Consider the following 23,059-nt stretch of genomic DNA (forward strand, 5'->3'; position numbering starts at 1 on the left):
GATGTGATTGTTCAATGATTGGTGTCTTGTGCAAGTGCTAGATGTGTACAGTCTAGTGCATGGAAGGATAGAGTCAGTGTCTGTTGAGCTAGTTTTTGTCCTTGATCTGTTTTGAAGGTGTAGTCAAGGGCGATAACTCTTCTTCTATGCCATGTCACAAGTTACTAATGAGGCATGGCCCTAAATGGGGTTACGCCCCTTCAATGTACCCCTGCAATGAACGGACCAGTCAAAAAGAAACAAACCCTAAAACTTGTGTCAGTTCTTGCAAATGTGGCAAGTCAACCGAAAAGGACTTGTTTTAAGCGCCTGAAAGTGGCAAGTCAAACAAGTTTGTAGCCTGAAAATATGATGATGTTGCACCTGTACGGACATCCGGAATTCGTAGCGGATTTTTGTGAACGTGTTTTCGGGCACTAGCTTTTCATATTTGATGTTTTTTGGCCTTGGGTTATTAGATATGGCCCCTCTCTCACACTCTACAACATGCAAACTCCCCTACTGTTGTACTTTACATGTCGAACCCCCCCCAACCCTCTCTCTCTCTCTCTCTCTCTCTCTCTCTCTCTCTCTCTCTCTCTCTCTCTCTCTCTCTCTCTCTCTCTCTCTCTCTCTCTCCACCAGAGAGCTCGGTTCCCACCCATACACACATCAGCGGTACTCTCATTGATCGAGCTATAGAGTTAGGGAGATCGAGACGACCGCGACTGAGGAGGGGAGCCACGCAGCACCGGCGGAGATTGCGGCAGAGGATCCACAGGATTCTAGCACGACACCCAGAATGTCGATCGGGATAGGCTTCATGCTACTGCTATATTGTATCATGGTGACACTGATCCCCACTTTGTACCTTTATGGCATGATACCATTGCTCAGCCTACCAGCCACCCATAGGAGTCGGTAGCACTCCTATCAGTTCTTTGTTTGTAGTTTTCTTGTTTGTACCCAGACTTGGTACTAGACTCATCATTGTAATCAGTTGGTCTCATAGGTCATTTTGGCCTCTTGTAGACGTTAATATATCATTTCATTTCTCTCTCTCTCTCTCTCTCTCTCTCTCTCTCTCTCTCTCTCTCTCTCTCTCTCTCTCTCTCTCTCTCTCTCTCTCTCTCTCTCTCTCTCTCTCTCGTTATTGGCAACATACAAGCATCAACCCTTATTGCCTATGCAAAGGCGTCCGGAGCCAGTGGTGGGCAGCTTGGAGGTGTGGAACCACAAACGTGGGCTGGCTGTAGCAGGGTGCAGGCTGCACAAAGCAAGGCGCAGCCAAAGGACAGTCAGTCAGGAGCACGCAGGAGCTCTCCCAGGCAGCGCGTGTAGCAGCACACAATGAGCAGCAGTCGCAATGGTGAAGCTGACGCACAGCAGGTCAAAGTCAGTGTCACAGCAGGTCAAATTAGGGTGCAAGAGTGACGAATTAGGGTTCTGCCAACAGCTCGAATTAAAGTTCCACCAGCAGCACAGCAGAGTGACGAGTTAGGATTTTGTCAACAGCACAGCAGAGTGACGACAAATTTCGCAAGCAACCACAGCGTTGGTTCACATAGCACCTTCAAAGTGGTGGTCGACTGCTTTGGAAGGGGTTTGAGCCTTCAGGAGCAGACACAACGCATCATCTCTCTCTCTCTCTCTCTCTCTCTCTCTCTCTCTCTCTCTCTCTCTCTCTCTCTCTCTCTCTCTGATGAGGGCCGACCCGACAGCTTTCATCCGGGTAGCCTTGGCACCAGACCCGCCCATGTACCACATCTTACATCCCCCCATTAGTACGAGATGGAGCTAGATAGCTTGATGCATTCTCATGATTGTACTACCTTGAGCATATAGACATGCATATACACCCTAGAGATAGAGCTCCATCCCTCCTCAAATACTCCACTACCTACATTCAGTTCAGTTTTGTATCAGTTTTGTTTCATTTGTCTTTCCGATAGACGGATGACATACACACCATGTACATTTGATTTGTCTCATAGGCCGATTTCGGCCTGACATAGACGTTAAAAATCTTTCTTTCTCTCTCTCTCTCTCTCTCTCTCTCTCTCTCTCTCTCTCTCATAGTTACCCGGAACGCGGAACGCGGAACGGGAACGGCAACGGGATCCCCGCGGAACGGGGGAACGGCTAGGGGTCCGGAACGGGAGGTATAAAAAACACCCAAATAGTGCAATTTTTAGCTCCTTGTGTTTAAATACAAGGAGTATTAGAGTGCTTTGACTCTAATACTCACAAAAAACTCGTTTTGAAGACCATTCAACCTTGCTATGACTAGATGATGAGAGAGAGAGAGAGAGAGAGAGAGATGGAGAGGGAGAGATTTGAGAGAGTGGGAGGGAGAGGAAGAGAGCTTGAAGGCTTGAAGCCTTGAGCCTTGAGAGAGTGAGTCTTGAGAGGGAGAGATCTTGAGAGTGAGAGGGAGAGAGCTTGAGCCTTGAGGATTAGCTTGTGAAGAGAAAGGGGGAGGGGGGTGCATTTTATGAGTCCTTGAGGCCTTGCACACTTTCAAAAGAAGCCCAAACATTTACTTCAATTTTTTCAATTTTTGCCAAATTTGTTTGTAGCCGTTGGCCGTTCCAGGGGCATTCCGGAACGGTCCGGGGGCGTTTCGGAACGTTCCGGAACGGCCGTTCCGGTTTGCATTGGCCACCCGGAACGTCAGACATTTCGGGACGTTCCGGAACGTTCGGGAAGGGAACTGCCCCCCGGAACGCCGGAACGGGGGCTAGGGGGCGTTCCCCGGTAACTATGCTCTCTCTCTCTCTCTCTCTCTCTCTCTCTCTCTCTCTCTCTCAAGAAGTGAAACAAACAAGCAAGAGAGATGGCGGCGCACTTCATGGTCACAAGCAAGAGGATGACAGCCATTGAAAGAGAGTTGAAAAAATGGAAAGTTCACATGGAAGAGTTGAAGAAAGAGAAGAGCTCACTTCTTGAATGGAAAAAGAGGGAGGAAAAGGCGAGGGAACTAGAGTGCAAAGAGTTCCGGGCTGAAATTCAAGCTCTAAAAGGTAACATCTCAGCCCTTCGGAAGGATCTTGCCAAAGCTAAAGAGAGAGGACGCCTTGAAGATGGAGAAATTCAGCCATCAATGATAGATGAGCTGCATATTATACGAGCGCAAGTCAAAGAGATAAAGGAGGAAGGAGAAAAGAAGACCTCATGGGTGGAGGTTCTTTCCAAAACGCAAAAGAAGATAGAAGAGGCTGAAAAGTGGATTGAAGTTGTCAAGAAGGGGGGGCCTAAAAGATTCAAATAAGGTGGACCAAGAGGTGAAGAGCCTCATGTCAATTATGGGGGTGGAGAAGCCCTCGCACACACAAGCTTGGAGAGTGGGCAAGAAGAATGAAGGTAATGGGGAGAGTTCAAAAGAACGGGCTCTCATTTTGCACTTTCCCTCCATGGAAGAAAAGAAAGACTTTTTAAAGAAGAGGCCAACCCTCAAGAAAGCAGGTGTCTTTTTAGGAGATGACCTTACCCTCTCACAGCTTGCACATATGAGAGAGGTCATGCCGGAGATTATAGCAATAAGGGAGAAGGGAAAGTTAGCCTTTTATAGAGATAGGCGAGTAGTGATTACAAAGCGCCACTCTACATGACGGTGCGAGACCTATGGGACCACTCTCAGGATGGCACTTTGGAACTGTAATGGTTTGTATAGACTTGATGTGGGGGCCTTTGAGGACAGCTTCAGAGATAGAGACATTGTTTTCTACTCAAAGACTCATCAGGCTCCAGGACAGTTGATGCCGCATATATCACGATACAGATGGGAGACAGCTTGCCGGACATGCACCAGATCTAAGCATGGGACTAGACGATCAAGAGGTGTAGCAGTTCTTTTCAGAGAGGAGCTCCAACCACTACTGCACATAGTTCGGAGAGATGATCAGGCCAGATAAATGTGGGTGAGGCTGAGGGCAGAGACTGGACGTTTCTTGTACATCGCCATATGTTATTTTCCTCCCAGCACTTCAGTATATGCTTCACCCAGAGGACAGTCTCCTTACTCTGTACTTGATGATGATATTTGGGAGTTCTCTAGGGATGGAGACATCATACTATTGGGGGATTTCATTGCCCGTACAGGCAGTTCACAGACGGTTTTCTATGACACCTCAGAGGAGATGCTCAGAGAGCTAGAGCCAAAGGAGATGGGGCTTGAGAGATGCTCACACGACAAAGAGCATACACAGTATGGGAGATACCTCAAGGAAATGACGACTACTCACAATTTAGCCATACTGAATGGCTTACCGACCTTCCCATCATCTACATGTTTTACTTGTTTTCCACACAGACATGGGGCGAGTACTGTAGACTATGTTCTGACACATCCGAGCTTTATCTCTCACATTCAGGATTTTACAATGGGGCCCAGGCCTGTTGGGATAGCAGTAGATCATGCACTTTTGACATTATTAGTCTCCTTTGAGTACAATACATCTCACGCCTCACGGGGTGGTAGACATCTACACTATACTTTTACACCAGAGACTGACTCAGTCTATTCAAAGGAGATACCTAGACTTTTATGCACATCAGAGCCAGTATACACAGTAAAGAAGATCACATCTATGCTGACAATGACATTACATGGGGCAGCGACAGACACACTCAGCCTGGTAGGAGACGTCGTTCTCGGCACATGCCTCAGAACAGCTGGTATGATGAGGAGTGTCAACAGAGGAGAGCTCAGATCCAGCGGGAGCTTGCATTGGGAGTGATCACCTATAGACAGTCTCTTATTGCTACACGACGACTAGTACAACGGAAGAAGCGAGCTTTCTTGGTCCAGATGGAGAAGGATTTATCTTTATCTCAGCTCTTCCTTAGTAGAGATTCAGGAGAGGCTTGGCGTCTATTCCATGCGGAGCCTCCCCCACCAGTGATTACTTCTACGGAGATATGGGGGCAGTATGCAGCATCATTATACACTGTACCTGGACAGCCACCACTACCAAATCCACCACAGCCATGTCCGGCTACAAGCACCTTCTTTACCACTGAGATGGTAAAGGAGGCCATTGACAAGATGAAGACCAAACGAGCACAGGATCATAAGGGTTTGGTAGCAAAGCACATTTGGGGACTTGTTGGCAGAGATGCTTGCACGGTTGTTCAACCGTGTTATGTGTGAGGGCTTTCCTGAGTCTTGGAGATTGTTTACTATTGTACCTATCTTCAAGACAGGAGACCCCACAGTGCCGGGGAATTACCGTACTATCATGGTAGGAAGCACATTGGCACGGTTGTATGCATCCATCCTTGAGCATAGGATGAGCAGTTGGGCAGAGACTATGGGCATACGGGCACCTGGACAGGCTGGTTTCAGGAGGGGTTTCTCCACATTGGATCATGTCTTTACACTCAGAGCTATCATTGAGGAGGGTCGAACGCATGGTAGACGGATATATTGCAGCTTTGTGGACTTTCGCAAAGCTTTTGACACAGTACCGAGGTCCAGATTGATGCGCCGGCTTATGGAATTGGGGGTACCCACACAGCTGATATGGGGGATTATGGCATTGTACATTTCAGTGATGGGTCATGTACGCACCCTAGAGCGGATATCTGACATAGTTCACTCCACTATCATAGTGAAACAGGGATGCCCATTGTTCTCTACTTTATTTGGTATGTATGTTGATGAGGTCTCTGATTATATTGACAGAGGAGGAGATAGAGGTGCTCAACTTTCAGGGACATGGATCCCTCTTTTATTGTATGCTGACGATATCGTGTTGATATCAGACTCACCAGAAGGTATGCAGAGACATTTGGACGCATTGCATAGTTTTGCAGGGGATAGTGGATTGTTTGTCAACCTTGGTAAAACCAAGGTCATGGTATTTAATACCACGCCACAGTGGGTCAGGACATCAGCACCTACATTCACATATGGTCAGGCCAGTAGGGAGTACACTGGTGCATACACATATCTTGGGGTAGTCTCTAGTGGACCGAGGTTCACACTAAGAGTGGCACCAGACACTAGATTGACTCGTGCCTATGCCCTAGGCGGTTTAGAGAAGATTTGTTCGCAGGTTCAGTTCCACGAACCTTGAACAAAGCTTTGGCTCTTCAACACTTTGGTCGCTTCAGTTATGCACTACGGGGTTCAGGTTTGGGGACCATCTGTTGACAGTGCTGGATGGAGTAATATGGAGAGGCCCTTGGTATTTATGATTTCCAAGCTGATTAGAGCCAAGGCCTCAGTTCCACATGACATCGTACGAGCGGAGCTGGCTGCCCCACCTATGGAGATTGAGGCATTTACCTGATGAGTATCATTTGTACATAGCTTATGGGACACCACCAAGGACAGATATGCTAGGCTTGCTCTTGAGTCGTCCAGACAGCTGGCATTACAGGGAGATACATCATGTTGGTATGCACAAATGAGCACATGGTTTCAGAGGCATGGTTTCAGCATGGACAGGCTGCCCCCTTTCCAGTATTCTCTTGATGCACCATCTTTGGCTCTTACACGGATGGAGATTACTAGACTAATTCGGCAGGATCTTATCCAGCTTGATACCAGGAGGACATGGATAGAGCCATCACGGGAGTTGGGTACGAAGAGGGCTTTCTATAGAGAGCATCTTCTCCAACTCACGACAGACGGATTTGTCACACGGCCCAGCTACATGGACACACATATCTCATGGGTTACGATGTGCCATAAGCCAGATACGCACACTTCACACCAGCTTGGGATTGAGACAGGTAGATTAAGAGGCATACCACCAGCCAGTAGGATATGTTAGTTATGCCATGCAGAGCCAAAGACAGAGTTTCACTACATATGTCACTGCACAGTCTATTATGAGATAGGGGAACGCTTTCACTGTTTATTCAGAGATGGTTTTGACTCGTTAGATAGAGTCATGAGATATCAGGATCAGAGACGTCTCGGATTATTTCTACTTGAGACACAAAGACATAGAGACTCTCTATTGAGAGGGCATAGACAGAGAGTCCCAGAGACGCATCTCAGATTTCTTCAGTCCGAGTACCACACAGGCAAAGGGGCCACCACCACCACAGAGCTCGGTTCCCACCCATATACACACCAATGGTACTCTCATTGACCGAGCTATAGAGTTGGGGAGATCGAGACGACCACGACTGAGGAGGGGAGCCACGCAGCACCGACCGAGATTGTGGCAGAGGATCCACAAGATTCTAGCATGACACCCTGAGTGTCGATCAGGATAGACTTCATGCTACTGCTATATTGTATCATGGTGACACTTATCCCCATTTTGTACCTTTGTGGCATTATACCATTGCTCAGCTTACCAGCCACCCATAGGAGTCGGTAGCACTCTTATCTCAATTTCTAGTTTGTAGTTTTCTTTGTTTGTGCCCAGACTTGGTACTAGACATAGGTCATTTTGGCCTCTTGTAGACGTTAATATATCATTTCATTTCATTTCATGTCTCTCTCTCTCTCAGCATAGACAGATTGCCTCCCTTCCAGTACTCACTGGATGCACCCTCTCTGACTCTTACACAGTCCGAGATCACCAAGCTCATCCGCCAGGACTTGACTCAGCTACACACCAGGAGGACATGGATATAGCCAGCACAGGAGTTGGGCACGAAGATGGCTTTCTACAGAGAGCATCTGCTCCAGCTTACGGTTGATGGTTTTGTGACGAGGCCCAGATACATGGACACCCACTTGTCTCATGGGGTACGATGTGCTATCGGCCAGATACGCACATCTTCACACCAGCTGCGGATCAAGACTGGGAGATACAGCGGAGTACTAGCAGAGGCTAGGACATGCCCCCTGTGAGACATCGAGCCTGAGACAGAGTTGCACTACACATGCCACTGCCCCGTCTACTACGAGATACGAGGCCGCTTCCATTGCTTGTTCAGAGAGGGCTCTGGACCATTCTCCAGAGTCATGCAGTACGAGGATCAGAGATGCTTGGGTTTGTTTTTGCTCGAGCTACGCAGACATAGAGAGAGCCTGATGAGAGGAGAGGCTAGCCAGTCTCAGAGACAGATCACAGATTTCTTTAGAGCTGCCAATGGACACCTGGAGGAGTTACTACCACAGCAGAGCTCGTCGTCTCACACCAGAGGCACACTGATCGACCGAGCGACTAAGCTGGGGAGATCCAGACGCCCACGACTGCGGAGGACTACACAGCATCGACGGAGGCTGCATCAGAGGATTCGGATCACTTTGGCTCGACATGCACGACGCCCGGTCAGACTACTAACCTTGGAGGAGATTGATGAGATCCGCCAGCGACCGATGCTGGATCTCTTGTGATCTAGCTATCCCACCTAGCTGCTTAGTTCACACCTAGTAATTTAGGATTCCATAGTATGTTATTGTAACATTCGTCATTTCATTTTTGTCATCTTGTTACTCTGACTTTGTATCAGATCCACCACATTGTAACTTTCTGGTCTCATAGGTCACTTTGACCTTTTGAAGACGTTAATATAACATTTCATTCTCTCTCTCTCTCTCTCTCTCTCTCTCTCTCTCTCTCTCTCTCTCTCTCTCTCTCTCTCTCTCTCTCTCTCTCTCTCTCTCTCTCTCTCATAATGTAGACAAAGACGTAAAAGAACCCATGGCTTTCATGGGGGTTCATGAGCCGATGCACTCAAGAGCTTGGAGAGTGGGCAACAAGAAAAATGGGAGCAATGGGGAAACCTCGAAAGAAAGGGCACTCATCCTCCGTTTCCCCTCCATGGAAGCACAGAAAGACTTTCCGAAGAAACGACCAACTCTTAAAAAAATGGGTATCTTTCTCGGGGATGACCTTACCCTCTCACAGATCGCTCATATGCAAGAGGTAATGCCAGAGATTAGAGCAGCAAGGGAAAAAGGCAAGATTGCCTTTTACCAAGATGGAAGAGTGGTGATATTGGAGCGACGCTCCACATGACGGTGTGAGGCCTATGGGACTGCACTCAAAGTTGCTACCTGGAATTGTAATGGATCTATGCGTCTTGATGTAGGTGCTTTTGAGGAGAGTTTTTCCGGGAGAGACATCATCTTCTACTCTGAGACGCATCAGGCCCTTGGGCAATCTATGCCTCACATTAGTGGATACAGATGGGAGACAGCCTGTAGACCGGAGACACGATCGAAGCACAGAGGGTGGGACTCGAGAGGAGTGGCAGTGTTATTCAGGGAGGAGCTGCAGCCATTGATACATATACCTCGCAGGGATGAGCAAGCTAGGTACATGTGGGTGATATTGAGAGCAGAGACAGGCAGATATCTTTACATTGCTATTTGCTACTTTCCCCCGAGTACGTCAGTATATGCACCACCTAAAGGACAATCCCCCTTTTCTAGCTTGGATGATGACATATGGGAGTTCTCTAGAGATGGTAACATTATCATTCTAGGGGACTTCAATGCTAGGACTGCCCATCATCAGACAATATTTTATGATACCTCAGAGGAGATACTGAGAGAGTTGGATGTGGTGGAGACGGGCCTATCTAGACGATCGTTGTCACAAACGGGAGCGCATAACAATATAAAATACATTCAGATAAATAGGATTTATCACTTATTACTGAAGCCAGAGGATATAGAGAGAAATAAATAGAGAGAGAGATAGAGAGTGAGAAGATCGACACAGTACTGGGGACCAGAAGATGGGTTGGTCCCCCCCCGTAATAGTATCTTTATTACTGAGGAGAAGTCTATACAAGCACTTGAACCGAACGTATTACCACGTTCGTTCTAGAATAAGACTTGATGGTTCCCGGAAGCCTCAGCTTCCGATTCCTAGGGCAAAACCCTATTCCAAGGAACTTCCGTTCCTTATTCCGATTCCTCGAGAATCAAGGTTCTCGCCTCTGGATCTCACCTTCCAGACTCAGGGCATGGCATCCCTGCAACTCTTTTCCAACTCTCTTTCCAGAGTCCTCTTCCCACAGAACAACTCTGCTTTCCCGGACACGAAGTCCTTACTTGGGAATCCCAACTTCCGGATCACAACTTGAGAGACTACCTCTCTCCGATCCGTGGATCTACTTCCCAAACTCGGGTACGAAACCCTTGGGCTGATCTGGCTCTAGTTCCTCAGAGAGCTTTTCTCTTGCAGAGGCTCATGCCTTCCTCTGCTCCTACTCCCTCACGAAGAGGAAGTACACCTGCAATCAAATACTCAAAGATCATAACATGAAAATCGTTACCTTCAAAGTCTCGACGCTCGAAACACAACTCGGTTCTCGAAAAAGAAATTCCCCAGAAGAGATCTCTACATAGAAAATCCTCTCTTCCAATCCTACACACAAAAGAGGTGTGTTCTGGGGTTCCTTCTCGTATATCAGCCCCGTCTACGACGTTTATGGGCTGAAAACAGAGAAAAACAGCAACTTGTCGCGATGGAAACATGCTTCGTAGGCACTTCTTCGCAAGGCAACTCGCGCACTGGGTCTTGGCGACATCTGGTACACTTGGGGCAGCCATGGGCATCACCGGCAATGTCTTCTTTACGGCTGAAATCTGCAGCAGCATCTGCTCCTTGCAAAGATTGGTCCTCCCCTCTGAGTGAGGGCATGTGATACTTTTATAGCTCCTAGCCACGGGCACGAATAGCTGCTCGCGTAGAGATCGCGGCCGTTTTTTTTTTTTTTTTTTTCTGTTCTGCCAAGAAAAGAGAGAGAGAAAACGCTGGCTGATCTGTTGCCTTATTTATCAGATGGCTGCCCACTTATTAAGTGGGCGGCCGGCGTATTTTAAAAAATAGTTTGAACTTGTCCAAAAACTCAATAAAACATTATAAGTTAAAAACAATGCTTTCACAGCACTTCCCAGGCGTCCCTGGATGCAATCACATGCACAATTGCAATGCAGACATAGACTTCCTCGCGGGAAAGCATCTGCTTTCCCGAAAAGCAATCCCGCTTTCTCAAAAAGCATCTGTTTTTCCTCAAAGTTTCCTCTGAACCCATCTTCATTCAAGTGCTTGCTTTTTCCTTGTGCACAATTCTAACACAGTTCGGAATTTCCTCCCGACTATGGATATTCCCTTTCCGATGCACCCGTCACCCACCATGTGACGCATCAGGAATACCCATCACCTAGTCCTTTCCTACCGAACTTACGGTACAATCTCCTTCACGATGCTCTATGTCACCCATCCTATGATGCATCAGAGATGTCCGTTCCCGGATGGTCGGATACTTCTTCCCGATGCTCCCTGTCACCCATCCGATGTGACGCATCAGAGGTACCCGTTCCTGGTGGCCTTACAGATATTCCCTTTCACAGTGCTCCCGTCATTACTCTGTATGACGCACTAGGAATATTCTGTACTCGATGTCTCCAGTGAGAAAAACCCTCTCACTTAAAATTCCAATAATTCATTTAGAATTATTTTTCCTTGGTGTTCCAAGCGAGAAAACCCTCTCACTTATAAATCCAATAATTCATTTAGAATTATTTTTCTGTCAGATAAAGCCAATTTGGCAACAATCGCAGGATGGGGAATATACTGAATATGGATGGTACTTGATAGACATGGGGACTGCACATGGATTGGCCATCTTGAATGGCCTATACAAATTTCCTGCTGCGGGAGGTTTCACATGCTTTCCACACAGACATGGAGCCAGCACAGTGGATTGTGTCATGGCACAGCCAAGCCTCATCTCTAGTATCCAATATCTCACTGTTGGGCCCAGACCCGTTGGGGTGGCAGTGGATCATGCTCTTGTGTCGTTGACCATCTCTTTCCAGTTCAGTGTAGCACACAGGCCACGCGCAGCTGCCCCTACTCGCTACACCTTCACGCGGGAGACGGACTCGATATACATAGATGGGATATACAGACGCTTGTGCACTGAGGAGCCAGGACGACCTCTGAGGAGCTTACTACTATACTGACACAGACTTTACATGATGGAGCAGCAAAGGCATACCCGCACACTCAACCTGAGCAGAGACGCCCTTCTGGGAGCATGCCCCAGAACAGCTGGTATGATGCGGAATGCCGCGAGACTAGAGCTAGACTTCAGAGGGAGGTGCTTTTGGGAGACGTCACTCACAGGCAGTCACAGATTGACTTCCGACGCCTAGTGCGGCGGAAGAAAAGGGCATTTTTGGCTCAACTAGAGCAGGATCTTTACCAGCTATTCTTGAGTCGGGACTCACATGAGGCGTGGCGGCTCTTTCATGAGCAATCCCCCCCCACCTGCCATTACCTCTACAGAGACTTGGGGCCAGTACGCATCATCTTTGTACACAGTTTCTGGACAGCCGCCCCTCCCCGACCCCCCCCGATCCATGTCCACACACATGTGCTTTTCTCACCGCTGAGATGGTAAGGAAGGCCATTGACAGGATGAGGACTGGGAGAGCATATGATCATGATGGCTTAGTGGCTGAGCATTTCATACATGCCAGAGATCTACTAGCAGAGCTTCTAGCAGTTATGTTTAATCGTGCCATGTGTGAGGGCTTACCTGATACTTGGAGCCTTTCTATGATTGTACCCATCTTCAAGTCAGGAGACCCTATGGAGCCTGGGAATTATCGCAGTATCATGATTGGACACACATTGGCACGATAGCAGCAGCTGAGTAGATGGGCAGAGAGGGAAGGGATACGTGCAGCTGGGCAGCCACGTTTCAGGAGAGGCTTTTCTACTCTTGACCATATCTTGACACTCAGAGCCATCATTGAGGAGGGCAGATCACATGGGAGACGGATCTATTGTAGCTTTGTGGACTTCCGCAAAGCATTTGACACAGTACCCAGAGCTAGATTGATGCGCAGATTACAGGAGATGGGAGTACACACATAGCTCATTTGGGGGATCATGGCATTGTACAAGTCGGTAGTGGGGCATGTACGCACCCCAGAGGGATGTCCGCACCGGTTCACTCCACTATTGGTGTGAAGCAAGGCTGCCCGCTCTCTCCTACTCTATTTGGTATGTATGTGAATGAGGTTGCTGACGCACAGCTGGCAGGGACATGGATTCCACTATTGCTCTATGCTGATGACATTGTGTTGATCTCCGACTCTCCAAAGGGGATGCAACGTCTGTCACCAGCGTGTGACTACTATCTATCCTTTTTGTTGATTTCTTTCTTATTATCTATTTACTTTCACTTTTTGGAAACACCCCTCGGGAAATCTAACTGCCCTGCATTGCATAGCTAGTGTGGAACTGTCCAGAGGGAGTCCAGGCCTGAGGGCAAGAGAGCACTAAGGTTGGACAAGGACTATGGTTAGCCAAGTGGGGTCATTGACTAGCCAAAGTGGAATCCTTTGCTACAGAGGCTACATTTCAGTTCTGGATGTGGCCGCAGTGTACAAAGAGGGTCGGATGACCTAGAAAGATACAATGGCAGCATCTCCTAAAATTTAGGGAACTGCTATTTTGGGACCTGAAAATGTGTTGGCGTCATTACCTCCGGAATGACAAAGGGAACATTTTCTTACTCTGCCGTGAAGTCAACTGGGCAACCGGTTGGGATATTTTTAGGCGGCAACCCCGAAACGGGAAAATGCTTGTAAAAGTGCCAAGTGGCACCTTCTGGTGCACTTGCCTTATGCAACAAGAAGTGGCGCTGAATTTGAAGAGGAGAGAGCCTCATTTTCAGATTTTGTCACAGGTTGAGAGCTATGGAGTGCTTGCTTTCCCTCTTATGCACAGTGCGGTGCCAGGAGTGATGCCCTGCACGCTACGCACTGCCCTCTCTCTCCCCTTTGGCAGTATGTTATGCCCCTCTAGTGGGCTCTTCATTTGACCAATGTACAGTTGTGTGGGTTCATGCGCGATTGCCGAGGCAAGAGCCTCTTGCACAGGTACTGGATTAGCTAGCGGCTAATCCCCCCGCAGGTACAGGTGAATTCGGAGAGGTTTCACGCCAGAAATCTCGTCCGATTCAAAGGGCAAGTAGCCCTACAGGTGCGGGAGCTCGAGGACTTGCTACGGATGCGACCGGCACGCGAAACGGAGCCCGAAACAGTGAATTACAGCCTGCTGTGTATTTTTGCAGGTTTAGGGTTTTGGCCCTAAACGGACCCTAATACCCCCAGGAGGTTCGGGGACGCAAGGGGACCGCTGTACAGGCGATCTGGTGCATTTTCAGGGCTGAAAACAGAGAATTCAGCGTGCTGCAGATTCTCGCCAGGTTTTGCAAAGTGCCCGTATGCGTCGGGAAAGTCAGTCAATGCGTGGGAATACTGACCGTGAAGGGTTCTAGTACAGTTATGCTGCCGAAATCGGGCTGGAACAGTGGAAATTCAGCCGAGTTTGTGCGGGGCAGCTTGTAGGAACCACAGCGTTTATTCCCTCTTTTGAATAATAAAGAAATACCGAAAGGGGCGCCTAAGTTAGGGGCCAATCTGGTGTCCGTCTACTCATACAGGTGCAATCTAGCAGCCTGTATCCCTCTCCCCTTTGATGTGTCTTGAAAGTACAGGTAAAATAGACGACTAATAATGGGTGAAAGCTAAATCAAGGTTTATAGTAAAGTCTACCGCCCTTTTTGGATCGAACAGGCCGGTTACAACGTCACTTGGATGCTCTACATAGATTTGCCCACGAAAGTGGTTTGTCTGTCAACCTTAGTAAAACCAAGGTCATGGAATTTAATACCACCCCACAGTGGATCAGGAGGTCAGCGCCCGCATTCACATACGGCCAAGAGACGGTGGAGTACACAGATGCTTACACTTACCTTGGAGTGGTTTTTAGTGGACCAGCATTTTCACTGAGGAGAGCAGAGAGACTAGATTGACCAGAGCCCATGCAGCATTGGGCAGATTGGAGAGGATGTGTTCACAGGTTCAGTTTCGAGAGCCTCGGACGAAGCTCTGGCTATTTGACACTTTAGTGGCGTCTGCATTGCTCTATGGAGCTGAGATATGGGGGCCTTCATTGGATCATCACGGGAGGACAGGTCGCACTGATGGCTGGGGGGACATGGAGAAGACTTTGGTCTCAATGATCTCATGGCTCATTAGAGCCAAGGCTTCAGTACCACATGCCATTATCCGAGCAGCGCTTGCTGCCCCCCCACTAGTAGTCGAGGCGCTTACCAGATCTGTCTCCTTCATACACCACATGTGGGAGCTTCCCAGAGACAGATATGCCCGCCTTGCACTTGAGTCCTCTCGACAATTAGCCATGCAGGGAGATACAGCATGCTGGTATGGTGAAATGACATCATGGTTTCAGGCGCATGGGTTCAGCATAGACAGATTGCCCCCCTTCCAGTACTCATTAGAGGCACCCTCTCTGACTCTTACACAGTCCGAGATCACCAAGCTCATCCGACAAGACCTGGCTCAGCTAGACATCAGGAAGACATGGATACAACCAGCGCAGGAGCTGGGCACGACGATGGCTTTCTACAGAGAGCATCTTCTCCAGCTTACAAAGGATGGTTTTGTGGCGAGGCCTAGATACATGGACACTCACTTGTCTCATGGGATACGATGTGCTATTGGCCAGATACGCACATCTTCACACCAGCTGCGGATCAAGACTGGGAGATACAATGGAGTACCAGCAGAGGCCAGGACATGCCCCCTGTGTGGCATGGAGCCAGAGACAGAGTTGTACTACACATGCCACTGCCCCGTCTACTACGAGATACGAGGCCGCTTCCACTGCTTGTTCAGAGAAGGCTTTGGGCCACTCTCCAGAGTCATGCAGTACGAGGATCAGAGATGCTTGGGTTTGTTTCTACTCGAGCTGCGCCAACACAGAGAGAGCTTGATGAGAGGAGAGGCTAGCAAGTCTCAGAGACACATCACAGACTTCTTTAGAGCAGACACTGGACACTCGGAGGAGCCACTACCACAACAGAGCCCGTCGCCTCACACCATAGGCACACTGATCGACCGGGCAACCGAGCTGGGGAGATCCAGACGCCGACGACTGCGGAGGACTACACAGTATCGACGAAGGTTGCATCAGAGGCTTTGGATCACTTTGGCCCGACATGCGCGATGCCCGGTCAGACTACTACCATGGAGGAGATTGATGAGATCCGCCAACGACCGATGCTGGATCTCTTGTGATTTACCTACCCCAACTAGCTGCCCTCCCCCGTTCACACCTAAAAGTCCAGGATTGCATAGTATATTTGTTTTGTCATTTTGTCATTTTGGTACTCTGACTTTGTATCAGATCCACCACATTGTAACTTTTTGGTCTCATAGGTCACTTTGGTCTTTTGAAGACGTTAATATAACATTTCATTTCTCTCTCCCCCCCCCCCCCCCCCACCAAGTTCAATCATTGAGTTTCTCTTCGTTTATTGTAATTGCTTTCTCACTTGGACCCAAGCCTGTTGCAAGTGTGCCATAATTCAACTACAAGCAATATAATAAATCTTTTTTTTTCATATCTACATGGCAATACCTGATCAAGTGTAAACATCGTACCATATCAACTGCGGCTCAAGGGTCGGCGAGGTCTCTTAAAAAGGTCGTTTCTCTAGTTGCATTACCAAGGAGAATGCCAAGAATAGCAATTCAAACTAACCAGGGGAGTGTTACGCCTCTAGACATGATAATGGGCAACTACAAATTTTCTCGCTATTACGGGCGGCCCCAACGCATCGTTAGTCAAGGGACATTAAGAGAGGCCGTTACGGAATCTTATACATGCATCCCAAGGACTATTTGTTAGCTCTCTTGTGCGATCATGACACTTGGACTAGAGCACTTGGTAGTCCTGCTTAGACACCCAAGCTAGGGTGGGAGTTGGTGGTGTATGGGTCTTGGGGATTCCAATCCTTGAGATGTGGCACAAGGCCAGAGTAGCTACACTCTCTCACGCTCAGATCCAGATCTTTGGCTGGGAGATGAATTGAGAATCTCTTTTTTATGCTGTTTTATGTGCGTGTGGCTGTGGGTGTGGCTTCTATTATGTCATGTCTAGAGGGGTCCTTGGGGAGTACTAACACAAGAAGCAATGATGCTAACCAAGAAAAAGCAACCAATGCGTGCACACAGCCAAACAGCACAACATCACCACAAAAAAGCATCCGCATGTTTTTTAAATGTTGAGCTAAATTTGTACAATGATTTTCGACAACCTTCTATCGTTTTGAGAGGCTTTCTAGAGGTAATGGACCTCAAGGCCACTTTGTAACACACACAACTCAAAACATATAACAAGAAGCCTTGTGTGATTGCTAGCAATTCCCACTCACAGCATGGTTGAGAAGTTGTACAAGTACAATCCTGTGTCTTTAAAGAGATTAAGAATCGCCGTAAGGGACACCAGTTTCAGAGTCTCGCCCTCTCTGCCAATGGGTCTCGTTAGAGTGTGCAAGAGGTAAATTATTTTACAGTTTTGTCTCTCTCTCTTAAAGCGGTGTGGCTTGGAGATACAGTGAGTCACGAGTGGCCACCCCTCACAGGTGTATCAGCTGCATTGCACTTCCCTTGCAGGCATACACCAAATGCAATTATGCCTATGTCACAACTGAATTCCTCGAGCTACTCTTCAAGTTTGAAGACCGACAGTCACGGATTGGAGTACTTCCAAAGAGCATGAGGAGGATGGAGAGCCATTGAGACAGAGGGATGGATTCTGACTCCACCTCAATGCTCATTATATATATTCCACATGGCATATTTATGCCACCTCATTGCAAATGACACGTGGCATAAAAAATGTAGATACACAAACTTTGATCCTCAAATGACCTAGGAACTGGATGGTGGTCTTGCCTCTAGCCAGCCTATCGGGCGGACATGGCTGAACATGCCTTGTACAAGTACGTCTATCTCACATACTACCGGGCACAGGCACAAAACAGCCTTCACACCTGAATCTGCTCCTAGGCGATATCGAAGCCACCACCGGACAAGAAATGAAACTCTAACATCATCATCAGATGGACAAGAAGTGAATAACAACACCATCAGACAGCAGCTGCCATCAGGAGACTGGTGGTGCCACATCAGCACAGCACCACAATAGAACAGTGCCATATGGAAGTAGGGCAGCAGCCTGAGCCAGACATAAGCAACCAGTGTGTGCGCCCAACCAAACAGCACAACATCACTGCAGAAAAGGGTCTGTACGACCAGATAACAAGACCGCTTGGAAAAACCTTCGCAAAACTTACTTTCAAAAAGCTCTCACGTAATAAGACTTATTCGGGCTGTTGTTTCAAAGATGTACACCAGTTTAGGGAGGGCTTTTGTTTTTGGAGAGAGGCTTTTCAGAGCCTACATAGTAGAAAATGATGCCCTTGGGATCACTTCTAACACATACAACTCAGAACACAGAACAAGAAGCCTTGTATAATCACAAGCAACTCCCACTCACAGCCTGGGTGAGATGTTGTACGAACCCAAAAGCGTGGACAATCTTGTGCACGTATAATTTGTATAGAAACTAAGCGATGTTTCGCCTGTTCTCTTCTAGACTACACTATGGCAGGCATTTCAAAAACCATCAAAAAGCCATGGAAGCTATTTTCGAAGGTAAAACGCAGAAGAAAAACCAAACTTCCATCAAATTGGGTGCCTTGTGGTACCTTCCTAAATTGTGCTGCAGACACACTGGTGTCGGCGTCTCATTATCATCCCTTTGTCACAGAAAGCCAGCATAAATACCTTCTTTTTTGAAGTGAAATAAACAAACAAAACTTGCATTGCACGAAAGAAAAGCATCTTACGCAAAAGTAGGCCAGAAACTCCAGCCTTTCCGGAACGAATAAGATTTTTAAGAAGTGAATACGCTGGTAGACCAACATTAATGTATTTCCCTTTGGCACTATTACTAGATCGTACCCATTCCTCTAGGTCCCCCAGCTTGATTGCTCCTTCCTGTAGAAGGGCTCTTCCATACATTTCACATGTCCTGAACATGTTGTCCCATATCTAAAATTGAAAAAGAAACGTAAATAGAAGTTTTTATAAACTAAAGTTCCCACCAATTACAACCACTTTGATATACCTGGACCATCTTGACCTCCTGGAGCGTTTGTCTGAGAGACCTGGAATAAGTTAAGGAGTGAGCTGTGCTGCTTACTTCTGACCCTGACCGAGACCCTAAAGACCCAGTGCTCTTTGGGGTAGGAACTGGTGATGTTGCCTCCTCTGTGGACCACTGCCGTCTGGTAGGTCCAACTGAGTAACTTTCAGTACTTGCAGCCGTCCTCTTGCGATAACGGGGCCTGGCTGCCAGTATCCATAAACATTATAACTACAAGTATATAACAAAGCTCCAAATTGAACAGACAAGGAAAGCGTATGGAATAGCAGGATTTTAAAAGCTCCACTTTTTCAAAGTTACGCACCTTGGAAGGCATGACCCCTCCTGCAAATAAATCAAATCATTGGTGTACTCATCAAACTGCGCCACCACAGCAATAACATAGGCTAGACCACACTGAACCGAGCTCTCCTAAAATAGAAAACTACCTCTTTAGACCTCCAAACTAGAAAACAGCAAAAGGTAGTGAAAATCGAGCACCCATCAAGCCATCAAAGCTATTCCTAGCAAACACAACGCTCCAGCACAGAACTGAACCTTGCATGCAGTAACGAGTCTAGCACATAATCTGCTCTACATTCATCCACATAAAAACAACCACTGGCGCACACAATTTTCATATAATTTTGCAGCGATACCAGTAGTTAAAGTCTTCTGAATCGAATCAACCTCAAAACTCTATGCTTCTTGAGCCTTTTAAATTAATCCCCTCACAACCTTAGTGGTTACTAGTTAGGGCTCCTAGTCATTTCAGCTTTGTAACTTGCACTGGTTAATTCAACAATGGTCCTCCCAAACCTTTAAGATACATTACAAGCAAGGGTTCTATTTTACCTTCAGATCTTCTTTCGTACATACACATACATACAGATCATTTATATAATGCACACATACATTGCAGCTTCTAGTCACTTAAGCATTGTAACTTCTCTGCCTCGATTCAATGATGGTCCTCCCAATGCAAGCAAGGGTCCTATTTTACCCTCAGATCTGCTTTCGTACAAACCTAGATATCACTATATAATCTCCCCCCCCCCCCCCCCCCGCCAACACGTGCGCACGCATGCACCCATGAGCATGCATCAATGGGAAGTTCTGTGCGCAAAGCTTTTGCCATGGCTTTAGAGATGCAGAGCAAACATAGCCATAACGAAGCCTCGCAATAGAAGAGCATTACGCAGCTTGAACTAGGGTAGAGGGGCCAGTAGCAAGACGGGTGCCAATAACAACACTAAGCACCCCCCAGAAGAAGCACACCGGCACTTGGGTTGTTGGCTTAGGGGAGCTGATGTGGAGTCTTGCCATTCGTTGAATCCATGGTTCAAACCCAGATTGCGTGTGTCCCTATTTTGGCCTCCTGCCAACTCTAATGTCTTGACGTCCTCTTTTTGCATCGATTATCGTGCAAACCTGTCGCAAATGCTTTGTCTGACAGTAGCTTTGGAGCCACCTATGCCGTCTGGAAGCCCTACTCACTGCGCATCTTTTGCGCCCCTTGCAGCTCAAAATTGGCCATGGAACAAGAAAATCTGTCGCGTACAAGTTATTTGTCCCGCTACTGGCCCCTCTACCCTAATGCACTAAGAAGATACTTCATCAAGCACAAGTGCACCAAATAAGAATGAATTTACTCAATATCAATTGGTTGCACTTGGACAAAAACGTCACAATATAATATTTGCATATCCGCTATACAACTATACCATAAACGCAGATAAGTTCAAGACAAGCCAGATTAGAGGAAATGCAAGTTATAGACTCATGGTAGTCATCCACAAGACAATATAATCATTAGCCTGATCATGCATGGCATTGAAATACTATGTCATCCCCCCTAACCTCATCAATGCCCAATAAAGGGGGTAGAACTCCACACACACGCACACATGAGCATACAGCAACACAAAGGTATGCCTACTGAGTTTTGTTCATGGCTCTTAATATGCACAACAAAGTCCACTATAATGAAACCTGGCACTGAGGTAGGAGAACTAATACATGAATGATAATTTAACAGGGCATACACACCACTTGAGATTGAAAGCAGTAACTCAATATCAAGGATCATTCAACACAGGAAAAATGCACGTCTCTTTGCGTTGTAACATGCACCCAGATTAATCCAGGAAAAGCCCAGCTTCACCTTTAGAGGGAACTGTCACAACCAGCTGACGTGGCATAACCCTTTTGGACAAAAAGAGAAAAAGGATGAGCCAAGCCCAAACTTAATCGGAAGCGTGGAGCTGAGTTTGAGGCTAGCCATCCGTAAAACGTGGCAGAAATCACGGAACAGTATGGACAGGAGGGCGTGGAAGTTCTGGCGCTGAGTTGCTTTCTGATAACTTTTTTTTTAAGCTTTTACAGCAGCCATTCAAGGTGGAAAGGTACGTGTTCAGAGCACAAGGTACGTAGTATCAAACAGTGAGTTTTAACAATCGTAAAAAACTGTACCTTTATAGTTTTAAAGAAATGTACAAAAGAATATCGGATATTCGTAATATGTTCATAAACAAATAAGATCACAAATCGTAACACAACTCTTGATATGAACTTACAAATCACAAGTCAAATGACACACATCTCTAATGTCTGTTCTCTAAGACAAGTCTCTTGTGTCTATTCTATAAGAAGTTCCTATTAGGTGCAACAGAATTATTTAAGGATTCTAACCAAGAGCTAGTACTTCGCACAGACACAAGGTTCCTTTACTTCACTGAAGAAGAAGAAGAAGAGAAACCGAACACAACGAAAGAGTGAGGCAGACAGAGAGAAAGAGAGATGACACTGGATGTTGGGTCCCAACTACCCTCAAGGGCTCCCTTGCTCTGCCGCCAGAGCAAGCATTTGCTTCTTATTACTGCTGCAAACTGTTACAATGGTTGAATGCTGATGAGATCCATTACTAAATGCTTAAGTGGTATGGAGGTATTGAAGGTAAAAACGCAATGGACACTGCAAACGCAAAATATTATGCTGAAAATGCTGATGCAGACGACTGTTTTTGCTGATGGAAACGCCAAGAGATGCGCAACGCTCCAAGGAGAGGAAATGCCAAAGATGAAAACGTTGGATGCTGATGTTGGGTACTAGGGTGCTGGCTGCCCATGCAAGGGATACTTCTCTGATCTGATGAAGGGTGAGCCAGGGCTAACGTATATGCTATTCATAGTGGAGATCAAGCAAAACTTAAATCCCACGATTCCACTTTCAATATGTAATAAGTGGACTAAGGGACTGTTCACATGCTTAAGTGACTTTATGAATGCATCTGTGCAAGAGGATATGCACTCAAAACGGTCTGCCTCATCATGCACGTCCTTATAGAGGCTCACAGAGGGCCAGACTAGATCCCTAAGCTTTCCTAACTAAAAATGATGCTTACCTGTAGCAGAAGCATGTCCACGTGGCTTAAGTGCATTTGGTCATTACTATGTTTTTGTGAGGATCCAATAACTTCGTTTTGGTAAAGCAATTAATAGCCAAAGAAAAGTACGATTTTGTAGTGTAACTTTTGTAATGTACCAACATACAGTGCAATCCATATAAACGGATCCAAGCACCGTACGGCCAAACGGGATGAATGGATCCATATGCTGTACATATCGTACCTTGCAACAGTTATTGAAAGCTTTGACTTTTTGAAGCTTCCTTAGGGGCCAAGTTGTCTATAAAGTAAAGGCCTTGTCTGAGCTATGGGCATCTAGTTGTGGAACCAAGCTCATACTAGCAATTGTACTGCCTCACTATGTTTCATCTCAAGTGTTAAGTTCTCCTTCAATTCAAATATTTCAAGCGTTTGCAGATTTGTTCCAGTTGTTTAAAAGGTTGCTTGAGTCAATCCCCCATTGGCAATGATTCCAGGCCAATGTGAAACATACGTACGAAACAAGGTTTCCTAGGTATGAAACACGTTTCCAAGAGCGTTTGAAATGTCCAAAACGCATGAGTAAAAAGAATCATACCTCTAAGGATATTTATTATCCCACTTTAAAATTCTTGTAAAAAGGGTTCTATAACAAACTGCTGACGTGTCAAAGCCTAAAGAATGGACCCAACTTACAGATGTGGCCAAGGGGCCTAAACCCTAAGAA

The 23,059-nt window shown here is 46.9% G+C and overlaps 1 protein-coding gene across 1 annotated transcript in view; it reads right to left on the reverse strand.

The window, feature by feature from the left end:
* Nucleotides 1-23,059, reverse strand: part of LOC147432304 (putative membrane protein At3g27390) — a 119,256-nt gene that overhangs the window by 24,868 nt on the left and 71,329 nt on the right. The window contains exons 6-8 of the mRNA XM_086492269.1: nucleotides 19,273-19,379; nucleotides 18,930-19,149; nucleotides 18,649-18,853 (exon numbers count right to left, since the gene is read on the reverse strand). Coding sequence (XP_086348395.1) covers nucleotides 18,649-18,853; nucleotides 18,930-19,149; nucleotides 19,273-19,379 — 532 coding nt within the window. The remainder of the gene's footprint in view (nucleotides 1-18,648; nucleotides 18,854-18,929; nucleotides 19,150-19,272; nucleotides 19,380-23,059) is intronic.

This window comes from Adiantum capillus-veneris, chromosome 20 (assembly GCF_014529385.1).
Source record: "Adiantum capillus-veneris isolate H3 chromosome 20, ASM1452938v2, whole genome shotgun sequence".
NCBI lineage: Eukaryota > Viridiplantae > Streptophyta > Polypodiopsida > Polypodiales > Pteridaceae > Adiantum > Adiantum capillus-veneris.